At 39.2% G+C, this 26,082-nt stretch overlaps 2 protein-coding genes across 2 annotated transcripts; one reads left to right on the top strand and one right to left on the bottom strand.

Annotated features, from left to right (window-relative positions):
* Positions 1-1,049: 1,049 nt before the first annotated feature.
* On the top strand, positions 1,050-17,253 carry dnajc16 (DnaJ (Hsp40) homolog, subfamily C, member 16). Its single transcript, XM_036591045.1, has 15 exons — positions 1,050-1,203; positions 1,683-1,864; positions 2,923-2,989; positions 3,109-3,433; positions 3,959-4,143; positions 5,906-6,010; positions 6,104-6,262; positions 7,579-7,709; positions 8,213-8,390; positions 9,176-9,358; positions 9,680-9,756; positions 9,872-9,952; positions 10,037-10,126; positions 10,232-10,402; positions 12,339-17,253. Exons 2-15 carry the CDS (start codon positions 1,692-1,694, stop codon positions 12,775-12,777), a joined length of 2,364 nt encoding a protein of 787 aa, XP_036446938.1. The 5' UTR covers positions 1,050-1,203; positions 1,683-1,691; the 3' UTR covers positions 12,778-17,253.
* Positions 17,254-17,448: 195 nt separating this feature from the next.
* agmat (agmatine ureohydrolase (agmatinase)) lies at positions 17,449-25,201 on the bottom strand. Its single transcript, XM_036591047.1, has 7 exons — positions 24,698-25,201; positions 22,824-23,026; positions 21,119-21,167; positions 20,574-20,769; positions 20,125-20,304; positions 19,242-19,326; positions 17,449-19,037 (listed from the first exon to the last, which is right to left on the bottom strand). The coding sequence occupies exons 1-7, from the start codon at positions 25,003-25,005 to the stop codon at positions 18,961-18,963; spliced, it is 1,098 nt and encodes a 365-aa protein (XP_036446940.1). The 5' UTR covers positions 25,006-25,201; the 3' UTR covers positions 17,449-18,960.
* Between the last annotated feature and the right edge of the window lie 881 nt (positions 25,202-26,082).

Here is a 26,082-nt window from a genome sequence, read left to right as displayed (position 1 = left end):
AATGTGACATTTCTGGAAGTGAGATGGAGAGCACGAGGGAGAATCTAATTTTGTTTAAGCTATTAAAAGTACTCAGTAATGCCACCTTTATTAATGTATTTATATACTACTTTAGTGGACAATGGAATTGTATAATAATTTGTTTTTCTTTTTTATTATAATTCTAAAACTTGTGCAAAGGACCCACTAAGAACCACTAAGTAATCTGTGTGATGAAATGCAGATAAACTGTACTATACTCTCTCTATGACACAGCCCTATTAAATGAAAGTGTATCCACAAACATGAGCGTCACTGTTTAATTTTTATGCGCAAGACAGCCCAGAAACTTCATTTTATATATATAGATATATATAATGTATATAATGAATGTGTGTGTGTGTGTATATACACACACACACACACACACATATATATATATATATATATATATATATATATATATATATATATATATATATATATATATATATATAGACAGGGGGTTAATGTTGTTGTAAAGCCCATGTTATGCAGTGTGTTTGCTATGGGTCCCATTTATTTACATTTACTAGCGATTGCTTTTACATACTGAAATAATTTCAAGTAATCATTTTATTTTATGTTTTATTTTTAGTATACGTTTTATCTGGAGTCGTACGTAGCTTAGTTTTACAGGCCCAGACAAATACTACATCTTTTATTTTGACACTCCGACATGGACCCTTCATCACAGCTGCAGCTCAGCGGGCAGCTGCGGTAGCGCACAGGGATGAGAGGTTCGGTTCCGTTTTACGGAACCGATTCTTTCAAACTGTCCGATTAAACGATTCACGAGCCGAGTCAACTTTCTCGATTCTCCCATATAAAATCCATTTTTAATTCGACATAATTAATTAGACGTTTGAATGTGTTAATATGCAACGATTTTACGACTTTGAGGTTACATTTGTAAACGTTTAATTTTCGAACATTTTTCTAAAATCATTTGATTCAAATGCACTGCTGAATCAGTTCGATCGATTCATGACAATGAACCGGTTCCAAAGAACGATTCGTTCACTAGACGTCCCTGGGAGACGCGGAGATGTGAGCAGCGCTCCAGCATCTCTCTCTGTCTCTCTTCCTCTCTCTCACCTCAGCGAACACAGCGCGGCTGTCACAGTACGAGAGGGCTTTGACAGCTTTCCGAAAATGGACGGTTGACCCTGTTGTCTCTGTTAGGTGCGTTTTGGGGGAGATAATTAAAATATTCAGTGTTTCCGCGCTTCTGTTTGAGATAAAACCAGCTGAATGCGTAACGTGACTGCTCAGCTAGCCTAGCTGGCTAGTGCCGTTGACGTTACAGTGGCAGTGTTTACAGGGAGCGCGGTCAGTCGGGCTGTTGGGTGTTTGTGAAATGTGGTGTAGTTTAGTTGTTGGGCCTGTTTCATGCCCCGATATGGTGTTTTCTAAACTCGCCCTGTCTTTGTGTAGTTATAATAATTTCGCGTTTCACAGACTGGTAGAGAGCTGAGCAGCTCGCTAACGGTAGTTGCGAGGTAAGTTCACTCTCACAGCGAGCCTGTCGAGCTGCAGATCAGCTGTGTTTGGAGTCGCGAGGCGTTAATATTGCAACACAGATCGTGTCTGCACTCGTTTTGCGTGTGTGGTGTTGAGCAATGTGTCTGCGACTCCCTGTTTGATCTGTTTTCTCTCCTCAGGCTGGGTTCATGGCTGGGAGGGCGATGCTGTTCTCCCTTCGCTCGCTGCTCCTGCTCTGCGCGCTTCTGGCCGCTGCGCTGGGAGACGCTGCTCACTTTGACCCCTACAAGATCCTGGGAGTCACCAGGAGCGCAAGCCAGGCTGAAATCAAGAAGGTGTATAAACGGCTTGCCAAAGAATGGTACAGTTACATACTCCTGATTGCATTATGGTAGTGCCCCCCTCTTTTTGGCAACGTTTTAGTTTTGCACTCTTGATATAAGTAATCCTCTGTAAGATACTTCTGAGAAATACTTAATGACTCTTCACAAGTATTATAGATTACTATAAATGATACAGATGTGACATATAGGCCTTTAAAAAATGCACTGGCCATTCTGCCCACCATACCAGCGAATTGCATTGCAAAAATTAAGAATTTGTAGTCAGAATTATAGAAGCATGCTTTTTTATGCTTTATTCCACCCATTTTTTAAAATAATTGACTTGGCAAGTTTCTTTAGAACGAAGCATTTCACACCAAACCAGTCAGAATGACTTTGTTTACATGTTAACCATTTAAATATGCAGAAAATGTGAAAATTGGTGGAGTTCCCCTTTAACGGAACATGAGTTCCTTCTCAAAATTATCCTCAAGCCACACTGCCACATGACTCGTGTCATTATCATTATCATTATCTGATTCTATTTTTATTGTGAGAACTGCCGCTGGTTTTGAAACCGTAACACCCCAGCCATCACAGCACACTACAAAGTAATGCTTGGAGGTACAGAAAGTAGTTCTCACTTCCTGTGATGTTAGTTATTGCAGTGGTTAATGATACAGATTCTCTCAAAATATGGTTTGGTTCAACCAAACAGGCTCTGGACCTTTTCAGCTGGTGGTTTGTTAAAAACGAGTAACATCTTCAAGGCAAGTGGCCACTCAGGCCCCAGGCTCTGCATTTTTAGTGGCCAAAATGTAGAATAATGTGGTCAGGGGCACCAGGCCATCGAAGTGACATTATTACAGAATTATTACACAGTGCTATAGAAATCTATTTCTTATGCCATTACTACAGTTCTTTTTTCTGTAAGGCCAGTTTCTCACACAGTTACATACACTATGTATTAGTTTTGTAGCAGTTAAATGGGCTGATTCATAGTATTCATAGTAGTTACTGAATAATTACTGCTAAAACTGCTCATTCACAATTACCCAGTGTCTGCTTGTTTTTTCTTTCATATCTTTGCTGCCAGGCATCCAGACAAAAACAAGAACCCAGAGGCAGAAGACATGTTCATTAAGATTACCAAGTCATATGAGGTAACACTGGCCAGTCTGGGTGCTTCGCTGCCACAGAAATGTCCACATTGCAGTGTTCTTTTATAGTGCGATGCTGAGGAGGAGGTGCTGATGCGTGCATGTTCTGTCTCAATGCTCAGATTTTGTCGAGTGAGGAGAAGAGAGCCAATTACGATCGCTACGGGCAGACCGACGACACCCAGCCTTACGGCCACCGAGGCTTCCGCCACTTCCATGACAACTTCTACTTCGACGAGTCCTTCTTCAACTTTCCGTTCAACAGCAAGAGCGGCCGTGACTCAGCCGACAGCAAGTACACGCTTCACTTTAACCAGTATGTCAACGAAGTCGTGCCCGACAGCTTTAAAAGGCCTTATCTGGTCAAGATCACCTCCGACTGGTGCTTCAGCTGCATCCACATTGAGCCTGTTTGGAAAGAGGCTGTGCAGGAGCTGGAGCCACTTGGTAAGGGCTGGTTTATTTGTTGACAGTTCACAGACATTAAAGCTCCAAGCAGGATGTTTTTGAAACCAACAGATATGTAAACTAATCAGCCCCCTGAATCGGTATGATTCAGTTAAACTGTTCTACAGTTTTTTGCAAAGCTGATAAACGTGTTAAAACCAACAAATCTTAGATTGCATCGCTTCTACAACCAGTCTCTTATGAGAAAAGATAAAAATATCACGTAATGGAATCTTCAGGGGCCTAAAAAAGAATCAGTGCTCAAGTCATCCTGACTGGCGTTCTGAAGGGATCCTTCAGCCAGAAGTGTTAACATGGCTATCAGTGAATGAAAGCTAATATTTGAGCATGCCATATTTGCATAATGCTACTTGGGAGCTTTACATTTATTATTAGCAGCCCTAGTATTGTTGGTCAAACTATTTCTTTCAATACTTGTCCATGATGATGTCTGATGATAACCTATGTTAAGGTTGCTAGTCTTGTGTCACATACCAATATTCCACCCTTTGTCCACATCTGTAGGTGTAGGAATAGGAGTGGTTGATGTTGGTTATGAGAGACGCTTGGCAAATCACCTAGGTGCACACCGCACTCCTTCCATACTTGGTGTTATTAATGGAAAAGTGACTTTCTTCCATTACGCTGTGGTCAAAGAGCACCTCCTGCAGTTTGTGGAGGACCTGCTTCCACAGAGACTGGTCGAGAAGGTAACTGCCAAATTGTTTCCCTGTATGTCTGTTTGTTATGGTTTTCAGATGTATTGTAATTAAAGAATTAATACGCTTATTAAAAGGATAGTTACGGGCCTAAAATCTGATTGGCTGAGCCGCGTTCGAGGCCGTTGTAAAATACACAATATACGCACACCTATGACCGCATCACAACAACTGAACTCTGTATTACTGCGCCACAGCATGAAAAACCCTCGTGCTGTTAGTGGAACAATCTTTGACTCTCATGCTGCTCGCATGGACCACAGAGTGTACTGAAGAAGTGAAAGAATGTTTAGAAAAAACAAGTTCTTAATTCATTTTCTTAACTACAACTAGGCTGGTCAGCTAGCTAACAGGCTAAAAGATAGCTAACAGCCTAAACAACTCCATCATTAATATCACAGGCTTGAATTAAAGTACTTACAGTGGAATTCACTGTAAAACTGCAATATAAAAGTATAAAGAATGTCTGTCACTTGAGTGGTTTACGTGCTTCAAATGTCCATATTTCAGTCAGAAGGCACTTCAAACCCAGGTCGAATCCCAAATGCCTTACATAACTCCCTAAGTAGTGTGCTAACTATAGAGGTGTTGAAATTATAGCTTCTATAGCCAAATAGTGCACTATTTGTGGAGTATGGATGTGGCTGAATTCCAAATGACTATTTCTTAGCTATGTTAAGCACTGTTGGGGTGCAGGAGCCAGTGTTTCAATTTCTGTGCACTGTGTAGGGAGCAGGGAGCCATTTGAGATTCAGCCCCAGCACGAGAAAAGGGACGCAATTGGATTGGCATTATATAAGACTCTGAGGTAATCTGGTGACCAAAAAAGGTTTTGCAATAAACAGTGTTGTGTTATGATATGTTCAGTGTTTTACAACAAAAAGTTAAAAGAAAATAGAAATGACGCACTAAACAGTGAAAGGAGACCGAACGTTTTTCTGTGCATTCAGCAGTCCATGGTTGCTTGGAAACAATACCATACTCTACAGTAACCACATTTCGATGTAGTTACATGTCAATTATTATTAATAATACATTATTTTAGGAAAAAATGTGTATTTTATCATATTTTATGTTGGCCACCATTGTATAAAAGCAATAAGCCACTTGAGGCTGTGCGCTACTGTGATTTAGTTTTAGGCACTCTGCTTCAATAAAATCGCAGTAATCGCAGCCTCTCGTGGCTTATTGCTTTATTAACCCCTAGACGTTTAGGGTCATAGCTGACAGTTATAGGTGTTGTGCTATACTGTCTACTATTTTGTTACATAGTGAGTTGCATAATGAACTGCAGTTTTATGAAGAGGTCGCAATCTACCCTTTTTCTATTTGTTTCATTGTCACCAAAAAAGAAAAAAACAACTCTCCTAACTCTCCTTTTTTCTTCTCTTCTATATGTGAGAAATATCATGTTACAACATGCTTTGTTCTTGGTGACAATAACTGTGACTTCTGAGGATTAAAAGATTTTTGAATGGAAATTTTGTTTAGTTTAATCAAAGTAATGTGAAGGATACATTAACAAATATAAAACGTGTATTATCTTTCAAATGTTTTGGCTCTTTTTACTTGCATAGTGCGCAACTTATAGCTGCATTTCTTTCATTAAAAAGCTAAACAGTTACTTTGCTGTATCTATAGTCATTTGTTTTATAATTTGTTAGACCTCCGCTGATTCTCACTTGAGGTTTAAAAGCTTTTTAAATCTTCTGAGTTGGGCACTCGGGTCATGAGGTTCATTTTGCTTTCTCAGGTCACTGACCGGAACGACCGTGACTTCTTGAAGAGCTGGCATGAGGTTAACAAGCCACACGTTCTGCTTTTTGACCAAGTTCCTGTGGTTCCTCTCTTATATAAGGTACACATGACCTCTGATAGTGATATTTAGAGAAGCACCTGCACATGTTTTGCTGACTGCATGAATAATTATGTGTGCACTGTTCCTCCACAGCTGACTGCATTTGCCTACAAGGACTATGTGCAGTTTGGCTATGTGGATCAGGGCCTGTCTGAGACTGCAGACCTGCTGAAGCAGTACAACATCAACACCTATGCTCCCACCATGCTAGTCTTCAAGGAGAACACAGACAAGCCAGCTGATATTATACAAGTAGGCCTGTTTTTGCTCAGTAGTCATGCATCTTCTGGCTTTTCTGCTGGTGTGGTCAGAATAGGTTAAGTGACCTCATGGTCTTTGTTTTCATGTATGTTAAAGACATGCTGTCTGTTTAACAACCTATAACAACGTGGAGACAGGAGAAAATGCATTACGTGCATTAGGCTTGAGCCGATTGATAGTGGTATCATGAATCTCTGATAAATTTTGTACCACCTACAAGCTTCCAGACTGTTCCAAGAACATCCAAACAACAGCAAAAACAAAGTTAGCTTACTGTGTAGAAACTCAAGCATATTTATTTTCTCTGATTTAAGCAGGCTTCTTTGTGGAGTTGCCACATTGCTTGCTGTGTTGAAACAGGTTATGGGAGAAAGGAGCCATAGATGTCAATAAAGTGGATCTGCAGTTTGTAAGTTAGGATGTTTGGGGAAAGGCGGCCTTTTTTATTTTTTTTTTAGGGAAGCGGCTCTTACTAAACACTCCCACCACCTTCCGCCCCAATTTTGACTGATATTATCATCAATTGGCACTAGCTACATGGAGCAATCTGATGATAGTATCTTGCGCACGATCACACAAGCCGGATGGATGGATGGGTGGGTGGGTGGATGGATGGATGAATGGATGGGTGGATGGATGGATGGATGGATGGGTGTATGGATGGATGGGTGGATGGATGGATGGATTTTTATTTTATACTCTATCAGTTTTGGCTGAATAGTGTTTGCTGACAGATGGCACTACCAGATCTCTTGTGTCTCACTACTTCAACTCAAATAAACAGCAGAAACACACCATGTTAAATCATTTCAATATTGTCCGTTTTGGTTTCTGTTTTTTAATTGGTTCTCTTCATAAAAAAGGTTTAATGTGTTAACATGTTATTTTCATACCAATGGAAACCTTAGGATATATTTTATATGCTGTAATATAACCATGACAGTATATTATGTTTAAAATAAATCAGTACCCATAAAACGATAGGTCGTCAATATCGATCTTTATTTTCAGCCACCTGATATATCAATCGGGCTCTGATAGGAAGAAAAAACTTTATTAATCCTGAAGATATCAGTCTGCTGCAACTAAAAAGGGCTGTACAAAAATGCATATTTTAGAAAAAAATAAAATGATATAACAAATAATAATATAACAAAATAAAACAAACTTAGACTTTAACAACACTGTGTGTTTACAGATGTGTACATGGATATAATACATATGTGTGTTACAACTGGGAGGAATACTGTTAACTAATACTAATACTAACTCATTTTCTCTCTGTTTAACTTTTTTTTGCTAAACAGGCTAAAGGGATGAAAAAACAAATCATCGATGAATTCATTTCCAATAACAAATTCCTCCTTGCTCCTCGTCTGGTGAACCAGAAGGTCTTTGATGAGCTTTGCCCTGTCAAACAGTTCCATCGGCGCAGGAAGTAAGATTGCAGCATTCGTTTAATGTGATAGAATGAATCTGACTTGACTGCATACTGTTTGGTGTGACAGTCAAAGCAGAATGTTGAGCTGTTCTCTGGTTGCATCAGTCTGTGTGCTGTGACGTCTCTCTGAATTTAGAAGTAGCTTTGAAGGCAGTAGTTTCTCTGTGAGGGCAGTGATGTTTGAGTTCTTTAATCGCCTGTGTATTTGGCTTCTAGTGTGACTCTAGGGATTGGAGTGTTAGCAGTTTTAATGATGGCATGGTATGCAATGATCATTATTCCAGATAATTCCAATGACCCTATATACCCTTACTGCCTTTTTAAAAAGTCAGTAAGATTTCATTAGCAGTGCTATTTAAACATTTTCAGCATATTTTAACAGATCCACAGTAATACAGAAAGATGTGATGTGCTCTCATCAGGATAGGAAATATTCATACCATCACATCCCTGTTGTGTAGAATGTAGTGTCTGAGGACTGTTGTGTTTTCTCTCTACAGATACTGCGTTCTGCTCATCACTGGTGAAGAAGAAGCTTTTGTCCCAGGAAACAAAGCTTTCCTGTCTCTGGCCTCTGCAAACACTAACGAGGTGCTTCGCTTTGCCTATGTGTATCAGCGGCAGCAGCAGCCGCTGTGCACTGTGCTGCTGAAGAACAGAGACAGCACTCCACCACAGGTTAACACTGCTTTCTGCAACGTAGCACTCTCACCAAAACGCAGCCAGTTGTGTAATGTAATGAAACATAGACTTTAGGGGGTGAGTAGTGCCTGATTGTGTCTCTGTGATTGTGTGTTGGTCTGACTGGGTGCCTCCCAGTACACCTACTTTGCACCTAGAGCTGGGCGATATGGCAAAAATGTAAGATCACGATACTTCAGGAATTTTTCACAATGCATGATACGTCACAATATGTGTTTTTTTCTGACAGCTGATAAGTTGAAACAGACAGAGTAGTGACGCATTTTAAAAAATAATCTCAAAAACTATGTATCCAGTAATATATATTCAACATTTCACATACTGAGCTGCACTTAATCCACTTAATCCAGGGCTAATTATGCTTTGTTTGCAAAAAAACATGCAGTTGGTAAGTGTTTATCTACAATAAATACATACTAACCCAGCATCTCCTAAATGTTCTGCTCTTCCAGAGTCCATAGTTTGAATACTAGTTTAAGGTGTTGGTCAAATCTCAACGCCTCCAATGTCAATTTTTTACGCAATTATTTGACTATACAGATACAATACACAGATATTAGCATTCCTCCCTACTGACTTTAGCCTGTCTGTTTCTGCACAGTTTATCAGCCCCTTCTCTGTCCTATCCCATCAGTTTTTGCAATACGTCAGTGTGACTGCTAGGTTGAAAATAGTCTGCCAGCCAAAAATATTCTGTTATCATGAAATGTTTACAGTGTAAAGGGAAGCTGACGTACTGTGTTTGTATGTGCTGACCACAGGTGATAATACTGGAGAGGCGTAACGGGGCCGGTAAGGTGCTGTATAAGCCCGTGCTGGGTGGCTGGAATGGCAGTGAAGAGGACAAACACAGGCTGCTGGAAGAACTGGAGCGACTGCAAAAAGATCCCTCCATCCTTACCCACGATGCCACACTGCCGGAGCTCAACAATGAGTTTGCCTCAGTCAGTCTCTCTAGAGTTCTCTCGCTTAATGGAGTTGCTTTAAATGAGAAATTAGTCCTGGCCTATTTTATATTCCCCATGGATTTAGGATGACAAGGGAGCGATTAGCTCGCTATGAGAGGATTACTGTGGGCTGGGCAGCTTTTGTGCATGTAACAGCTACTATTCAAAGCATCAGTGAAGAAGCATTTTGATAAAGTAGAATTTTATCCACCTTCCATTTTCATCTACAAATGATGATATTGATTGTATGTAGGACAAGTACATAGTTCAGTTGTGTGACTGACAGAAGTTGAAGTTTGCTACTTTGTCTGATTCCAGATGTTTTTAATCAGATGGATTTATACAGCATATGACTACCTGTCTGAAATTATTGATGATCTTCTCCATAATAATTGGTAAGTAGACATACTTATACATTTGTAGGAAATAAGGTACAGCTTCTATGAGCTTGTACAAGCTAAAGAAAATACAAATATCCTTCATAAGGAAGTTAACTGTTCTTATTTGCAGGCGTGAAATGATGCCTCTTCTGTCTTTGATATTCTCTGCACTGTTTATCCTGTTTGGCACAGTGGTTATTCAAGCTTTCAGGTACGATTCTCAGCACTTCCATTTCTGTCATTCTTTTGAAATGGTCTTTAACACATTTCCCAAACTTTTTTTGTCTGGTTTCAGTGACTCGAGTGACGAGAAACAATCAAAACCAAAGGCAAAGGAAGCAGCAAAGACAGAGAATGGGTCACCAAACACCACTAACACCTCAAGGTGCCTCAGATGTTATCATGAAATAATAAATATGAAAGGGTTGTGCAAGTTCCTGCCTTACAACATGTCTGAGATGTCTAAACTTTACTTCTCTTTTCTGAACAGCCGTCCACCGAAGAAAAACTTTGTGGAGGTGACTGAGTTAACAGACATCACCTACACCAGCAACTTAGTGAAGCTGAGGCCAGGCCACATTAACGTTGTCTTGGTGCTGACTGATGCAACCAAAAACATTCTGCTCAGCAAGTTTGCCAAGGAGGTTTATTCCTTCACTGGGTGAGTCTCTACATATTCTACAAATAAATTCAGTGCAAAGCAACTCTGTTTGCCGCACAGGTGCACTTTGTAGATCTACAATTACAGACTGTAGTCCATCAGTTTCTATGAATAATTGTTAGCCCCCCTTTTACTCTGTTCTTCAGTAGTCAAGGTCCCCACAGGACCACCACAGAGCAGGTATTATTAGAGTGGTGGATCATTCTCAGCACTGCAGTGACACTGACATGGTATTTACATGTTGATGTGTGTTGCGCTGGTACGAGTGAATGAGACACACACACTCCTACCTTGTTGGTCCACCTTGTAGATGTAAAGCCAGAGACAGTAGCTCATCTGCTGCTGCACAGTTTGTGTTGGTCATCCTCTAGTCCTTCATCAGTGGTCATAGGACGCTGCCCACAGGACGCTGTTGGCTGGATGTTTTTGGTTGGTGGACTATTCTCAGTCCAGCAGTAACACTGAGGTGTTTAAAAACTCCAGCAGCACTGCTGTGTCTGATCCACTCGTACCAGCACAACACACACTAACACACCACCACCAAATGAGTGTCACTGCAGTGCTGAGAATGATCCACCACCCAAATAGTACATGCTCTGTGAGGGTCCTGTGGGGGTCCTGGCCATTGAAGAACAGGGTGAAAGAAGTATAACAAAGTATGCAGAGAAGCAGATGGACTACAGTCTGTAATTGTAGAACTGAACTACAAAGTGAACCTGTATAGTAAGTGGAGCTGATAAAATGGACCATAAGCGTAGAAACAAGATGTATTTAAAGTGGCCAGTCAGTATACGAAGTAGATCTCTGAAGAGAGCATGTTAGTGCAAATATCAGCCAGTGACCTCAATAACAGATTTGTTAAATACAGATTGAGAATAAGAAAGCACGTACACTTTTGACATAGCACAGCACACAGCACAGAAAGTAGCCAGCTTAGGCTTTCCATTCTGGTGATGTCAGCTTTCTGAATATGATTTTACAAGAAGCTGATTTGACTAGGCCGGGGTGAGGTTGCCTAAGGGATTGAACAAGGAACATTGAAAGACCGCTTCTGACGTTCTAAGAAGCTGTTTTTCAAATTTGTGTTACATTATAATCACTGAGATCATGGTACTTTTGGGTTGTAACGGTCCCCCTTGTGGCACCATATGCATTAGCATCTGCCTTTGCTCTTATCTTTCTTTAACTTTTAAGATGGGAGAAACAATTTAGTACAAAACAGTGTCGCAGTACTTTGGGTGAAAAATAATGTCAATACATTGAAGTCCAAATACTGATGTTTTATTATAATTATTGCAATTTTTAACATGTATTAAGGCAGTTGGTAGACTGAAAGGATACCGAAATTCATTGTTTTCTTATTCCACAAGAATCCACAAGATTCCAGTGTTGAGAAGTCTTTTTTTCTAGACAGTGACACCAACAGTTGTGACGTCAGTAAGAGTGAGTTATTTGTAATAGACAACAATATGTCATATTGCAACACTTAGCATATCACACATCTTTAAAAAATGCTGGAGAATAATATTGCGGTATGTACTGGGATAATATCCAAGGATGCACCAATATGGGAGTTTGACTCCAATGGCCGATAATTTTCACACACATATCTTCTGATGCTGATTCATATACGTTTATAAAATGTAGAAATTGTGCTTAAATCTAAATGAAACGCACTACAGATATTTTAATACCAAAGCCCCCCAAACATCACTTAAACATTCTTCTCTTCCAGAGTACAATATTCAATTCAATTCAAATTTATTTGTATACATCAAATATTGGTTTAAAATATCAAATCCATCAAATGCTGATGTTTTTTAAGTGAATATCCACAAATACTGATATTATTCTGACATCATCATGCATCGCTAATAATTTAATATCATGAGACCTCTAGTACTGCCAGTTCTACTAATTTTTATGCCACCTCCAGGAGCCTGACGCTGCATTTCTCCTTCCTGAACGTCGACAAACACAACGAGTGGATGGCCACCCTGCTAGAGTACGCCCAGGACGCCATGCAAATTGACATGGATGAGGAAGAGGGCAGCAACCGCAAAATAGACTACACAGGCTATGTGCTGGCCCTCAACGGTCATAAGAAATACCTGTGCCTGTTCAAACCTGTCTACACAGGTGAGGACGCGGATGGCAAGCCAGAGGAGGACACAGGAAGCTCCAGGTCCAGGTCAGGCTCCAAGGACGAGCACCAGCACAGGAAAAGCACGACACGCTCGCGTTCAACCACCCTCCAGATCCACCACAAACTGGACCGACTTGGTCTGTGGATGGAGAGGCTGATGGAGGGGACGCTCCCTCGCTACTACATCCCAGCCTGGCCTGGCCTGGACAAGATCACAGTCAATAAGTAAAACCCACCGGCAGGCCAGATGCAGTTGTGCTAATGCTAATATTAGCACTGGAGGAAGAAGCTCTGAGGGCCACGGAAGCACTGAGGGAAACAAAAGACAGAGCCAAAAATGGCTTAGCATACTGATGTAGCTGATGAAGGAGGACAGTGTTTGTTCTTTGGCACAAATTTCTCGTCACTCTCACCACGGTCACTTCAGTCATAAGACTCTGAGTGGCCCTGGAGTCCGATTCTTTGGAGAGGAGTACTTGAATTGACACTATTGCTGTAATTGACCCAAGTGAAATAGTAGCTTCATCCAACCAAAATGCTGTGCTCCAACTACTGTATGCTTCCCAAGTCTTTCCCCCCAAATTCTAAAGGCCTGTTGAAGCTGGATTAGTTTTTCCTGGAGAGGTACTCTGATTAAAATGACGAACGGTGGGGTATTTGACATTGTACGCTTTTTTAAAAGACTGAGGCAGTTTTTTTCTATTCGCTTTTAAAAGGAGAGACAAGTTTTGTCTGCTGTTTTGTATGCCCTGCTTAACTCCAAGCAGTCAAGTAGCCTACTTCATGTGCTTTTTTCTGTGCTGACCAATCAGATAAAAAAGGCATGTCTTCAGTGATAGTTGCTGAGTACCAACTGTATAATTTCACTGATCAAAATTAGCACAAGACTGAACAAAAAGTAGCTTTTCTTTCATTTTGCTTATTTTTACTAGCATCACAATGCTTGCTAGTTAACAGCAGACCACTTTCTAAACAGGCAAGTGCCAGAGCTTTTTGCCAGTATATATCAAAACAACAACTAGCACAGCAGCTGTTATGATGCTGTTGTCGCTTTGCAACAGGGAGACACAGAGCCAGAAGATGCCTAATCACACATACAGTTTTCTTACAGCATTTGTTCAAACACTGTTTTAGCCCTTGGAAATGAATAATCGAATGTTGAGAAAATTCAAATTTGTCACAAATGATGTCATAAAGGACATCTCTCACGCTGTCCTTCATAGACATTACATACAGACTCACATACATAGCACATGTATATACACATTAGCAACCACCTGGGATACCATAACAATACCCTATCAACACTTTAGCAACCACTTGGGATTCTATAGTAGTGGCCTAGCAACACCTAAGCAACCATTTGGGATACCATAGCAATGCGCTCTCAACACTTTGGCAACCACCTGGGATTCTATAGTAGTGGCCTAGCAACACCTAAGCAACCACCTGGGATACCATAGCAATGCCCTATCAACACTTTGGCAACCACTTAAGATTTCATAGCAATGGCCTAGCGACACCTTAGCCACCTGGGATTTCGTAGCAATAGCTTTGTCAAGCCAACAAATGGTTCATAAAATTTACATGCACTTAATAATCCAATCGTTATTGGATTTGGGCAGTTCTCCGATTATTTAAGTGGTCATGTAAACAGCATACTCAGATTTTTTTAGATCAGATTACAGCCTAGAAATTCAATTAAGAAATCCGAGAAAGCTGTATTTTAGATCAGTAATTGGGTTTCTCGTGCATGTATACCTTTACTCTGATTTCTTTCGTGTTTCCCAGTCTGTGCATGTGCCAAAACAGACTATTTTCATGGCACACAGCACCCACGAGATGTCTACCTGCTTGATGGATTTAATGAAGGATTTAAATATACTTTCCACTAAAGTGACTTGATGATTTAAAAAAAACATGATGGACATGGCGTGGCATGGCGATGAGCTTTACGTTACGCTCATGTCACGTCTTATTCTGTGAGTTTATTGGCCGGTTGCAAAGCAGAAATACGATTACTGCCTGACTCATGTAGAGTTTCACATTATCTGATTGCCCAAGTGCATATAAACGTTGATCGGTTTACCAACAAAATCTGATTTCTACAGTTATCAGATTATTAAGTAGATGTAAACACACTCACTGTTAATATGTTATTTGGGGACATTACACAGGCACTTTATCCTGTATGAATCAGCCAGTCAGATCCCTTAATAATTATATTACAGAAGTGCCTCTGGTAAAACCAATCCAGCTCGAACAGTTCTTAAGTCTTTAAAGGTGCACTAAGTAGAGTGGTCCATTAAAATGTGACAGAAGTTTAGATAGAAATGAATATTACATGGTGGTTATAGGAATAATACACAGTGGTTGTACGAATATTACATGGTGATGAGAAATGGAGGCTCACTGTGGTCAAACACCTTTTTTATAGTTCTGCGACATTCCATTATTACAAGCTAGCAGTTCAGTAGTATGGAACTTACTGGGTAAAACCAACAATATTAATTATTACTTAGTGTATCTTTAAAGCTCATGTCAGTCAGGCTTTGGGGTGAAGATGAGGACTTCAATTCAACTGATGCATTTCAATTTAAGCGGATCCCTTGGCTGTGCACCCACCGGTCAATCCCCGCTGTTGGAACAACAAACCTGTAAAATGTAGCATGAACTGAAACACTGTAAGAGTGGAAGGATCTCCTTCTGTAACATACAGTCACTTGAAGATCATAATAATTGTCAGTTCTGTTTTAAATATTTATACCAGTCTTAAACCTTTGTGTAAATATAAAACACTGTCCTGGATGAGACGATTCAGAAGACAGTGTCAGTGCAATACAGTGTCACTGCTTTGCCTTGAGCTCCCGTTACTTTTCTTTCTCATAACAATCGCATCAACAATCGGTTGATTTTTTTCATTTTTAAGGGTTAATTGTGATCCCACCTCATACGTTTGTAGTCTTGTGAGTGGAGCAGAACCTAATAGACATTTTTGCATGGAACCTAATATAAACTAAAGGCAGTAGTCTATACTCACACTGTGATATCTGTCCATTGATTTTGGTGCATTTCGCCAGTGAACTAGAAATGAGAGCCAGCATTTGAAATAAGGTTTTTCTGAATTCTCCTGAAAAGAAAGGACTCAAAGAAATGAACATTTACTGACTGGACAGCTTCTACAAATTTGAATTGCTTTCCACTTTTAGAGATGACGCGATACCTGTTTTTCTTTTCTGACACTGACACCAATCCAAAATCCAAAAAGTTTTAAAATGACCTGTTCTTAATTGTCATGATCAAACTACTCAAAAACTCTAGTACCCCACGAGAAGAAATACAAAGCTAACAACCTCATATCATACAATGGGCTTAATCATTTTTCCACGGATAACGATCTAGTATTTTCTGCTGGTATCAATTAAATGCTGACACCCATCGATACCAATATGCCGCCTCTAATTAATATGTAGCCAGGCCCTTTTTAGCATATGATTAATTGCCATTAAAAGATCCTGAAGTTACCTAATGGTTAAGAATATTCCACAGTGGATGCATTGATGTGATGATAAGAAGTGAAGGCTTATATTGGTCAGAAATGAACTTTTTCTTCTCTATATTTATCCCTGGCGGTGGAGGTTATATACTAATCCTGTGTTGCAGCCAACAGTTCTGGAAATGACACCTAGGCCGAGTAGCTAAACGCAGTTATTTTACCAATGTGATTTGTAATGTTGCATCTAAAAAGGATTCTCTTCAAAAATGAAGTATGTGAAATTTACAGTTGTATGCAAAAGTTTGGGCGCCCGGTCAAATTACAAGTTTTGTTGTTTTGTTGATATTCATGTCAGAATAAGTTCACACATCCTCTGCAGAGAAGACATTTCTGCACATTTTAATGTAATTCGCTGAGTTGAACATATTAGAAGAAGGACACCTTCTTGTATCTACACCTTTTATCCATTTGTTTGAGCTCCACTTACCCCTTTTACCCTGTTCTTCAATAGTCAGGACCCCCACAGAGCCACCACGGAGCAGGTATTTGGGTGGTGGATCATTCTCAGCACTGCAGTGGCACTGATGTGGTGGTGGTGTGTTAGTGTGTGTTGTGCTGGTACAGCTGATACCTTATAGATGTAGGTGCACCTAAGTGGAGCTGATAAAATGGACAAAAAGTGCACGAACAAGCAAAGAGATGTACCTCACTGAAGTGGAAGAGTGTGTATATATATATATATATATATATATACACAGATGTACAATAAGGGTAGTTGTGAGATTACAAGAACTTTAGATTTAAATCTGGCAGCTCAGAGCCTTAAGGGAATAACTGCAAACTGGCAAACTGGGTCAATATTGTCTAATTATTTTTACCTTTGTCAATTTCTGTTCAGTCCAAATGGGAATCTGTTTCTATTGCTGTTTAGACTTAATGAAAAACAGATAAAGAAAGAGACGCATATCATCCTTGACAGCCTCTTTAAAGGTAACCCTGCTGATGATGAACCAGATTGGAGTAGATGTGTTCATTTACAGTCTTCCATTCCAGAGCGGTTTTGTCAGGACAGGATCTAAGTTATTCATCATTATCTTTCCACTCTGATGTTCAGTGAATATCATTCATATATGTACTGTTGCTGTTATAAATATATATTATGCTATCTGTGCTGCTGTAATGTAATTAAAGCATTTTCTGTTGTTGTGACCTGTTTAATGTTTTGAGAATTATGTTTTCTCAGATATCACACATTGCCACGTTAGAGAGATACCTATCAAATTCATGTCTGGTCCATGTGTGCTTGAGAGAAATATATTCATCGCTATATTCTTGTTATGTGGCCTGTTTTATTTATTGCACTTGCCTTTTTTGTTAACAAATGATTTCTGAACTATCAAAAAGTCTATTAGAACATAATAAAATGGTTTATTTCCATAACTATCATTTCATTTTTTCCATATCGAAGTTGACAGACTGAATCGAACACAATAAAGCAGGTAAGGCTAATGAAAAGCTTTGCTAAACTTACTTTTTCAGTGGTTTTAATTAATGTCTTATTTGATTCTGTGACATTAATGCTGTATTTCTGTTGTGCTGCTAGCATGTGTAACAATGTTGCAGGGCACTGTGTTAAAATGACAATTTCTAGACAGAATACAAACAAATACTGTATGTACAGTGCACATTGAAGGGGCATTCAACAGATGTTTCAAAATTTCTCCCTAATTTCATGGTAAACAAAGTAATTCAGAGTTGTTTGATGTGAAATGCTTATTAACTTCTTTACAGTGGTGGTGATGGGATCCAGGAATTGTGATGCCTACAACCCAAATATAGCCATTTTATTTACTATCCAAAACCACCAGTGAACCGACACGTCTTCTGAGTTTTTATATGTAATGTTGATGATGTAAAACAGAGTTGAATCCAAACAATTAAATCCAATTTTTTGGGGGGTTCTTTTGTCTCACAATGCCCTACATGTAGCTCTAAGCTGTAATTTCATGTAATATCTTTCTGTGAGGGAGCGTTAAAGGGAAAGTCCACACATTTTTCAAAGTGTCTGTATAATTTAATTAAATAAATTACGAAGATGTAAATGAGATGTAAGTCATTCAGAGTAGTTTGATGTTGAATGTAGAGAAACTGACTGCTTCAGATTACTTTGCAGTGGTGCTGATAAGAACCAGGGGTAACAATGTCTACAACACAAAAACAGCCATTTTATTTACTATCCAAAACCACCACATCTGAGTTTTTAAATGGAATTTTGATGATGGTAACATAGTGGTAAATCTAAAAAAAATGATTTTTTGTTACTATTATGCCTCATAGCACCCTGCATATACCCCTCCCCCTCCTCCATGAATACATTTAAACAAAAAAAAACAAATTTTGTCCAAAAATGTATCTCAAAAGTATCATAAAACAATGTCTCAGGCCTTGTCCAGTATATTTATACCCATTTCATGTAATAAGTCTCTGTTAGGGAGCTTTTAGAAACATGAAACTCTTCAGATGTCTGGTTCATGTCACCACCACTGTAAAAGATTCAGACTCGGTAAGTTACTCTAGAATAGAGCACTTCACTTCAAAATTGTAAAAAATCAGTTGAATTCTCAGACATCTTAAGACGTCTGGTTCCTGTCACCACCACTGTAAACAACTGGTGGAAAAACTGGTGGAATTTCCCTTTAAAACAAAGGCTGTCCACAGGCGACATTTGGCCTGTGAGCTAAGAGATCATGGCAACAGTTCACGGTGACAAATTTCTTAAAGCCAACATGATAGACACAGATTTTTGGCTTGTTTCGTAGCCTCTGGCTCCTCGCTGTTATTTTATTACAGCGCTCAGGGCCGTCCTGCTGTCAGAGACAGAGACCTGTGACCCTTAAGACTGACCATTTCACATATTTAATCGTAGTATTTTATCTTGGGAAGGACACACAGCATTTCGAAAAGGAGGTTCGCTGCAGTCAGAGCCGTGTTGCCTGCAAAAGGAAAAATATCAGTAATAAGGCATAAAAGAAAAATGACTGAAGAGCTTGAAATCACATCATAATAATTATTATTTTTGTTACATATATTACATTTTGTGCATGAATTCGGCAACCAAATTGGTTTTAGACTGTGGAGAGCAGTGATACTAAACTTTTGAACAGTAATGCAGGTTATATCAGAGCTTAAATGATCACCTGTAGTGTCATATGGTGGGGAAACTTCCACCAAGTCACAGCCCACGAGGTTCAGGCCTCGGCACCCTCGGATAATCTCCAAACCCTGACCACAGACAGATAAGCTCAGATAATGTTCAATATTATGTGGTTGTCTTTGTAATCAGGAAGGTTATTAGCTAACAATAAAATTGTGTAGTTGGTGTAGTGTAGTGGGTAACACCTCTGCCTTCTACACTGTAGGGGTTTAATCACCCTAGACTATACCAATAAGAGTCCTTGGGCAAGACGCCTAACACTACCTTCGCCTACCTGTGTAAAATGATCATACTGTAAGTCCCTCTGGATAAGAGTGTCTGACAAATGCCGTAAATGTAAATGCTAGTTAACTTTTTAAAATAAAAAAAGGAAGTTTTCAAAAACTTCCTACTTCTGCTGCAGACAAGTTAAAGTCAGATAGTTTACAAAGAAAAACAGGTTTTTACAGAGTTGCCATGTTTCCAGTGCATGAAGGACAGTCTGGAAAGTGATCCTTTCTTTGTTATACCTTAAACACTCAATAGATGGTGAGTCTGTGCTAATTTAACATTGCTAAAAGTCAATGTAAATAGAAGAGTCCAGAATTAGTATGTTCCAGAACTAAAACGCCTTCTTTTCAGAAAATAAGAACAAAACTAAAACTATTAACGCACTTCCTAAACTAACTGAAACTAAGGTCAAATTGGAAATGTGTATAATAACCCTGTTTATCAGTTTTCTCCCAAGTGACCAAACCTAAAACCACTGAGTCCGGAGTGTAGAGGAGTTTTAACCAGGGCTATTTGTTCCAACTACATAAACATTTGCATCTACACAATCTCTATTCTACACTGTTTAATAGCAAAGATCGCATGACTGATCCTACCTGTATGGGTGTGAGGCCTGCGATCTCAGGTGTTCCTGTGCCTGGAGCAAACGCAGGATCCAGAGCGTCTATATCAAAGCTGAGGTACACCGGCCCCGAGCCGATCTGCGTCCGAACCTCAGCCATGAGTGGTACCAGAGATTTATGCCAGCACTCCTCTACCTGGACCACACGGAACCCCTGTACAAGACATACGAGATAAACTGTTTCTCAAATAGACGTGACGTTTCCCACAAATGAATGAAGTAGTTTCTGACGTCAGCCTCACAGCTCCAGTGCAAAACTATAGGAACACGGCACTCTCTAAATGTCACGTCTGATGGGCTACATCAAAATACTGAACTATCGCTTTAAGCTAATCTCAACCCTATGATGCTTTTAGGAAAACAAAGCGGTAGTCAGTGACGTCCAGTGATAGCCAGAATTTGCAGTGTTCTTCAATGTGACACCTGAGCTCTGCTCCATGCGTAGTTGTCTGGAGAGTAGCCGGTCCCTCTGAGCCCGATCTGGACGACCCTCTTACAGTCGAGCAGACCCTCCTCCACGCAGCGCCTGAAGGGCGTCCCGTGACCGATCTTCTCCCCCAGAACCACATCACCAGTGTCTGCATGAGCGTCCACGTGAATCAGACCCACCGGACCATGTCTGTTAATTAGACGCACAAAAATTATATTAATACCAGTCAGAGAAGGTCAACTGCATCAACCCTGGAAAGTTGGAATAGATTATAATAAATCATAATAATATTCAATGTTGTATGCACTCATGTTTTAGCCAAAATAAAATTCTTATAAAGAACTTGTATAGTTTTACTGTCTATACTGTAGTACTGTGTTAATGGTTCCTCTAGTCATATTTGGGTATTCAGTGTTTTTTTTTTTGTTTTTTTTTTAAGATTTATAAGATTTCATGATGCACTGAATCATTTCCCAAAGAATCATATTCAAATCGAATTACTGTGTGGTCAGAGATATGAACTTGCTGCACTGCCTACCTTTCAGCCACTGCCTGCAGAATCGGGTATGCGATCGTGTGGTCACCTCCTGTTACGGAAAGTTTCGAACAAATGCTGATGGTTAAAACTCTTAAACAGTACATAAAGGAACATGAGGTGAAGTAAATCATTAATTGGGCTGCTGCATCTGCCAGCAATGGAGTTAATCATTGAAGAAGAGTCTTCATAGGCACAAGTTGAAAGTTCAATCACACTTGACTTAACGAAGTCAGTCGAGTTTCATTTCTTATTTCATTTTTCCACATAAACAGTTCTGTGGATCACATTATCTTGACATATTCATCTCGTTTTGGACTCAATTCAATAACCCTTTTAGAGTGTCATTAAGGTTTGACTGGAATAGAACAAGCACTGTTAAAAATTTTGAAAGATAAAGCTTTCAAGTTGGTTTAAAGCTACACTATGTAAGTTTTGGGGATTTAAAGACCTCTCTGGTGGAAATGCGTAATTGCAGGCAACACACGGAAGAACATAGATTAATCTGATTGCGAGAACGTTAAAAAAGAGAACTCAGTCAAAACTTGGTGATCTAATATTGTCATCATATCTTCATCAGTATAATGTTGATTTTGTAGTTGAGACTTAAACATCGAGCCGGACCTTCTTTCGGACTCTGTTTGTGTGACATTAATACATAAAAACGCATGACGTGGTCCGAAAAAATCCTGAGAAGTCCAATCTGACCCCTCTGACTTCTAAATTCTTATTTCAGGCTTTACAGGGTGAATCCTAGCAGCACACAGACAACATATTTTAGCGTGTTTGTTTTCTCCTACCTTTTTACAAAAACATCTTATATAGTGCAGCTTTAAGTTATATTAATAGATGTTAGTTTGGCTTTACAAAGTTGAAACTTCCACGCAGCTGGTTGCATGTTGTGAGCTGCCTGCAGCATAATTTCTGTCCAACTTAACAGTTACACAAAGAAATTCAAAAACAAAGTTGCATGCAACACGCTCAACTATTTCACTGTTTAACCAAATTGTCAGCTCATATTTTTTGCTACATCATATCATTGTCATTATAAAGCCATCCACAAAGTGTTATTTACATATTTTAAGCATTTTATCATCTTCATATGCGTGTTCCAGCTGTCACTGTCATCCTTTCGTTCTGTATCTATATATCTGTCATTTATCTATCTATCTATGGTTCTTTACTCTGTATTTGAGAGGCTTTTTTATCTGTTGTGTGCATGCTGAGCCTTTGAAAATGAATGTTTTGGCAGCCATTACAGTTATAGCCTACTTGATATCTTGCTCATCCTGTCATAGAAGCACAACAAGGTCATTACATGTCTCTTGATTTTTTGTCTATTGCATGAAATCATTAATTTGAAAGTATCTGAAGTGTGAGTAATCTGAAGTGATCACGTGATACAGTATCAGCACTTTGATTGGCTGTTTCATAAAACTTGTTTCACGCTTAAGTGTGGACACTTGCAACCGTTGCGGTTGAGTCTCTTGTGAGTTGCAGGACAGCTTTACATTATGCCAATCAAGTGCAATTTAGTTTCATGAAAGTTTCAAGCAACTAAAGTTGCATGAAAATTTCCGGGTGTAAAGCCAGCCTTAGACGTGCTTTTTCTTCTTCTTTAAAGCCATTTCTATTGTATAAATTTGCTGTGTCTTAAAGAGAATGTTTTTGCTTACTGATTTTCATCAGGCTCAAATCCTTGACTCACCCATTGTCAGGGGTATGCAGCCAGTTTTTACAACATTGCGGTACGTTTCTCGGATCCTTCTGCAGGTGTCTTTGAGGTCATACACGTTTACGTTGACATCGCCGATATCTGCAACCATCAGGGATTCATAGGGAGCTGCTCTGGTGGCACTATTGAACGCTCTCAGCATGATCGACTCTGACCTGATCTGCCGAGGACCAAATCTGGCAAGGGAGACGTGATATTTACATTCATTAGTTCTTTTCAAGTAAGTAAGAGTAAGTAAAATGATAGTACATCAGCATTATGGAACTTCACAGATCTCAAATTAACAGGAAGTAAGAATGCTGTAAAAAAAAAAAAAGAAATTAAATGTTAGATGTCTTCAGAATGACAAATGGAGGTGTAGATTCATAATAAAAGTAATAATAAAATAAATATGCAGAATTGATCATATTTCTAAAGCAGTGATGTCTCAAAGCAGACAAAGAGGACAAAAAAGACAAAAAATAACATCATTTAATGTCTTTATACTGTCCCCCATTACATAATATTTGATCAAACATCTATAAACACTTATAAAGGCTTATAAACTTATATTTGTTCAAATCTGCACTGTTTAAAGTCTTTATAGTTCTATGATAAGTGATTCCAAAAGTAATGATTTAAATGGTAAGTCATAATTAATATCAGGTGCAGGAGCATATATGAGCATACAAGATTAATGTTTCCCAACTCTAGCCCTGTAATCCACCTGCACTGCTCTGTTTTTTCATGTTTTGCTGCTGTGGCAGTCTGATTCAGCTCAAACAGGATTTAGGAATAACTAACAGTGTCACTGAGGTGCAGAGAAAACTTTACAGTGCATGCAGGATGGGCAATATGACAGTATTTTATCGTTATCTTGATAAATCATGTCACAACACGCTCTTCTGAGAATATCATGGATAGTGTTTCGTTACAAAATGAGCATAATTAGGCCTGTTTAACTAGAATTATTGCAGTGCAGTTTGTAAAACACTGAATAGAAATCATAGTAATTCTAGGTTTAATATTATCTTTATTATTATAATTGTAGTGTTTTACATGTGGCACTACAGGTTCTATTTTGTCTGTTCCAACTTATTAAATATCTGAAAAATGAAATATCGCGATTTATACTGTGTACTGCAGGGGTGTCCAAAGTCCAGCCTCGGGGCCAAATGTGGCCCGCAGCTTCTGTTGTGTTATAATGGCTCATCACTCAACACACTGCAGTTCTTCCTTTCACCTGATGGTGGCAGCAGTGCTGTAAAATTACGGCTACTCATCTGATAAAGTGATTTCTGAATGCGGGTGCTGTAGTTAATTTATACGTAAAGAAGATGATCTAACTAAACCGAAAATGTACATTTTTTTGTTTAGTTTGTCTCAAAGATATTTTTAAACAAGTAAACACTTCAATAGGAATGTAATACATAAGACATTTTATTGTTAAACAATTTTGTAAACGCTTATCAAACCAAATTTCTTTGAGCAAACCAACAATGAAATAAGCCTCCTGCATCTTTTACACAGTGATAGGAAACGGTAGCTCACAGAAAGCTCTGATACTACGCGCTGATTTTGAAAATGTCATATTTTTAATAACTTCTGAGTAATATTTCAGCCCTCAGGTGTCGGTATGAACTGGCCCTCTTTGAAAAAGTCTGGTATGGTGAAAATGTGTTGAAGTATCGTGATACAATACTTTTGCCATATCGCCCACCCCTCGGCGCAGGTGGAGCTGGGAAACGCGGTCTCAGGGAAAATTCTGACTTGAATGTTCTGACTATGCAAAAAAAATCAAATCAGTTGTCCACTCCAGCAGTGAGGTCAGACAGCGCTCCTGAGCTGCTGGTCATGCGTTTTCTAACCTTGCCCCAGGCCTGTTGGAGGTGCCGGTGTCGATGGGCACCCCTATAAACGCTGCGTCCAGTCCTTCAGCCGTTTCTTGGTACGGCAACTTGGCCATGGTCGCTATTCCAGACATTCGAGCCACAAACTCCGCGCTGGGTGGGACATTAAACCGCTTCTCAGACATCAGCCTTCTCGGAGCAACGTTCAGATCCGCTCCCTCCAGCCGGCCTCCTGCCTGCAGTGCGCACTGAGACAGACATGGCTTTAGACGGTGAATCCCTCTGAAGACTCGACCACCGTTTACCACACTGAGAAGGTTCAGCATGATGAGTTTTATCTCACTGCACAAACAAGTATCTGCACGGAGCGTGAAAAAACTGGCGTCGTTTCCTTTTTATACACCTTTTCTAAGATTTTATCCACGTTTGGAAAGTCACCTCACAATCTTGTACAGTATCTGCCCCCCGAGCTGACCTAATTTCGCTAAACTTTGGTACTCGGATAGATTACAGTACATGGGGGCGTTTCCCGCCGCTGTGGTTCATGGGAAATGTAGTTCATTCGTCGATCTGAATTATAATTCGTAGCAGTTTTTCCAGCGCACCTTTTCATTTAAATGTACATCTCAAGGTGCTACGAAGATAAACTCAATGAAACAATAAAAGCCACAACACCATGATATTTAGGAAAAAACACTACAAAAAAGACAATAAGGTAAAAATAAAGTAAAATAAAGTGACATTATAACAGCTTTTTAAATAAAACGTATTTAAGTCCGTTTTTAAATAAACTTAGTGTTACTATTATACTATTATAGTTGAGTTTGAAAGTTTTGAGATAAAGTTTGACCTAAAACATATTTTTTTAAAACAATTCATGGCAGAGAGGTAGATGCAAGGCACTGCAAGACAATAGTGTACTTAAAGAAAAAAAAACGCAGATTTTTACAGAGCCCCATTGTTTTTTTGTTATAAGATGTGGCCACAAATTAATATATTGAGGCCACAACTTAATATAGTGAGGCCATGAGTTATGAGAAACTTCACTCTTGGCCTCAATATATTAATTTATGACTATATCCTATTGTAAAATAAATACCACGCATCATCTTATGGGCTCCATAGTTTTACCATTATCAACATTACATATAAAAAAACAAAAAAACACATGTAGGTTCACTGGTCATTTTGGATAGTAAATAAAATGTTTAAATTTGTGTTGTCAGACATTGAGAAATCTGCTTTCTATAATCACCACTGTAAAGAAAAGTCAGAGAGTCTCTCAACAATGCACCACTTCACATGGTAACACTCTGAATTACTTTGTTTATATATTACTGACTGTATTATGCAGAAATGTAAAAAAAAATGCAATTCCTCTTAAAGGCAGTTTTAAAAAAAGC

This window comes from Colossoma macropomum, unplaced genomic scaffold, assembly GCF_904425465.1.
Source record: "Colossoma macropomum unplaced genomic scaffold, Colossoma_macropomum, whole genome shotgun sequence".
Lineage (NCBI taxonomy): Eukaryota > Metazoa > Chordata > Actinopteri > Characiformes > Serrasalmidae > Colossoma > Colossoma macropomum.
The sequence above is the reverse complement of the archived record's forward strand: the minus strand, read 5'-3'. Positions and strand labels throughout refer to the sequence as shown.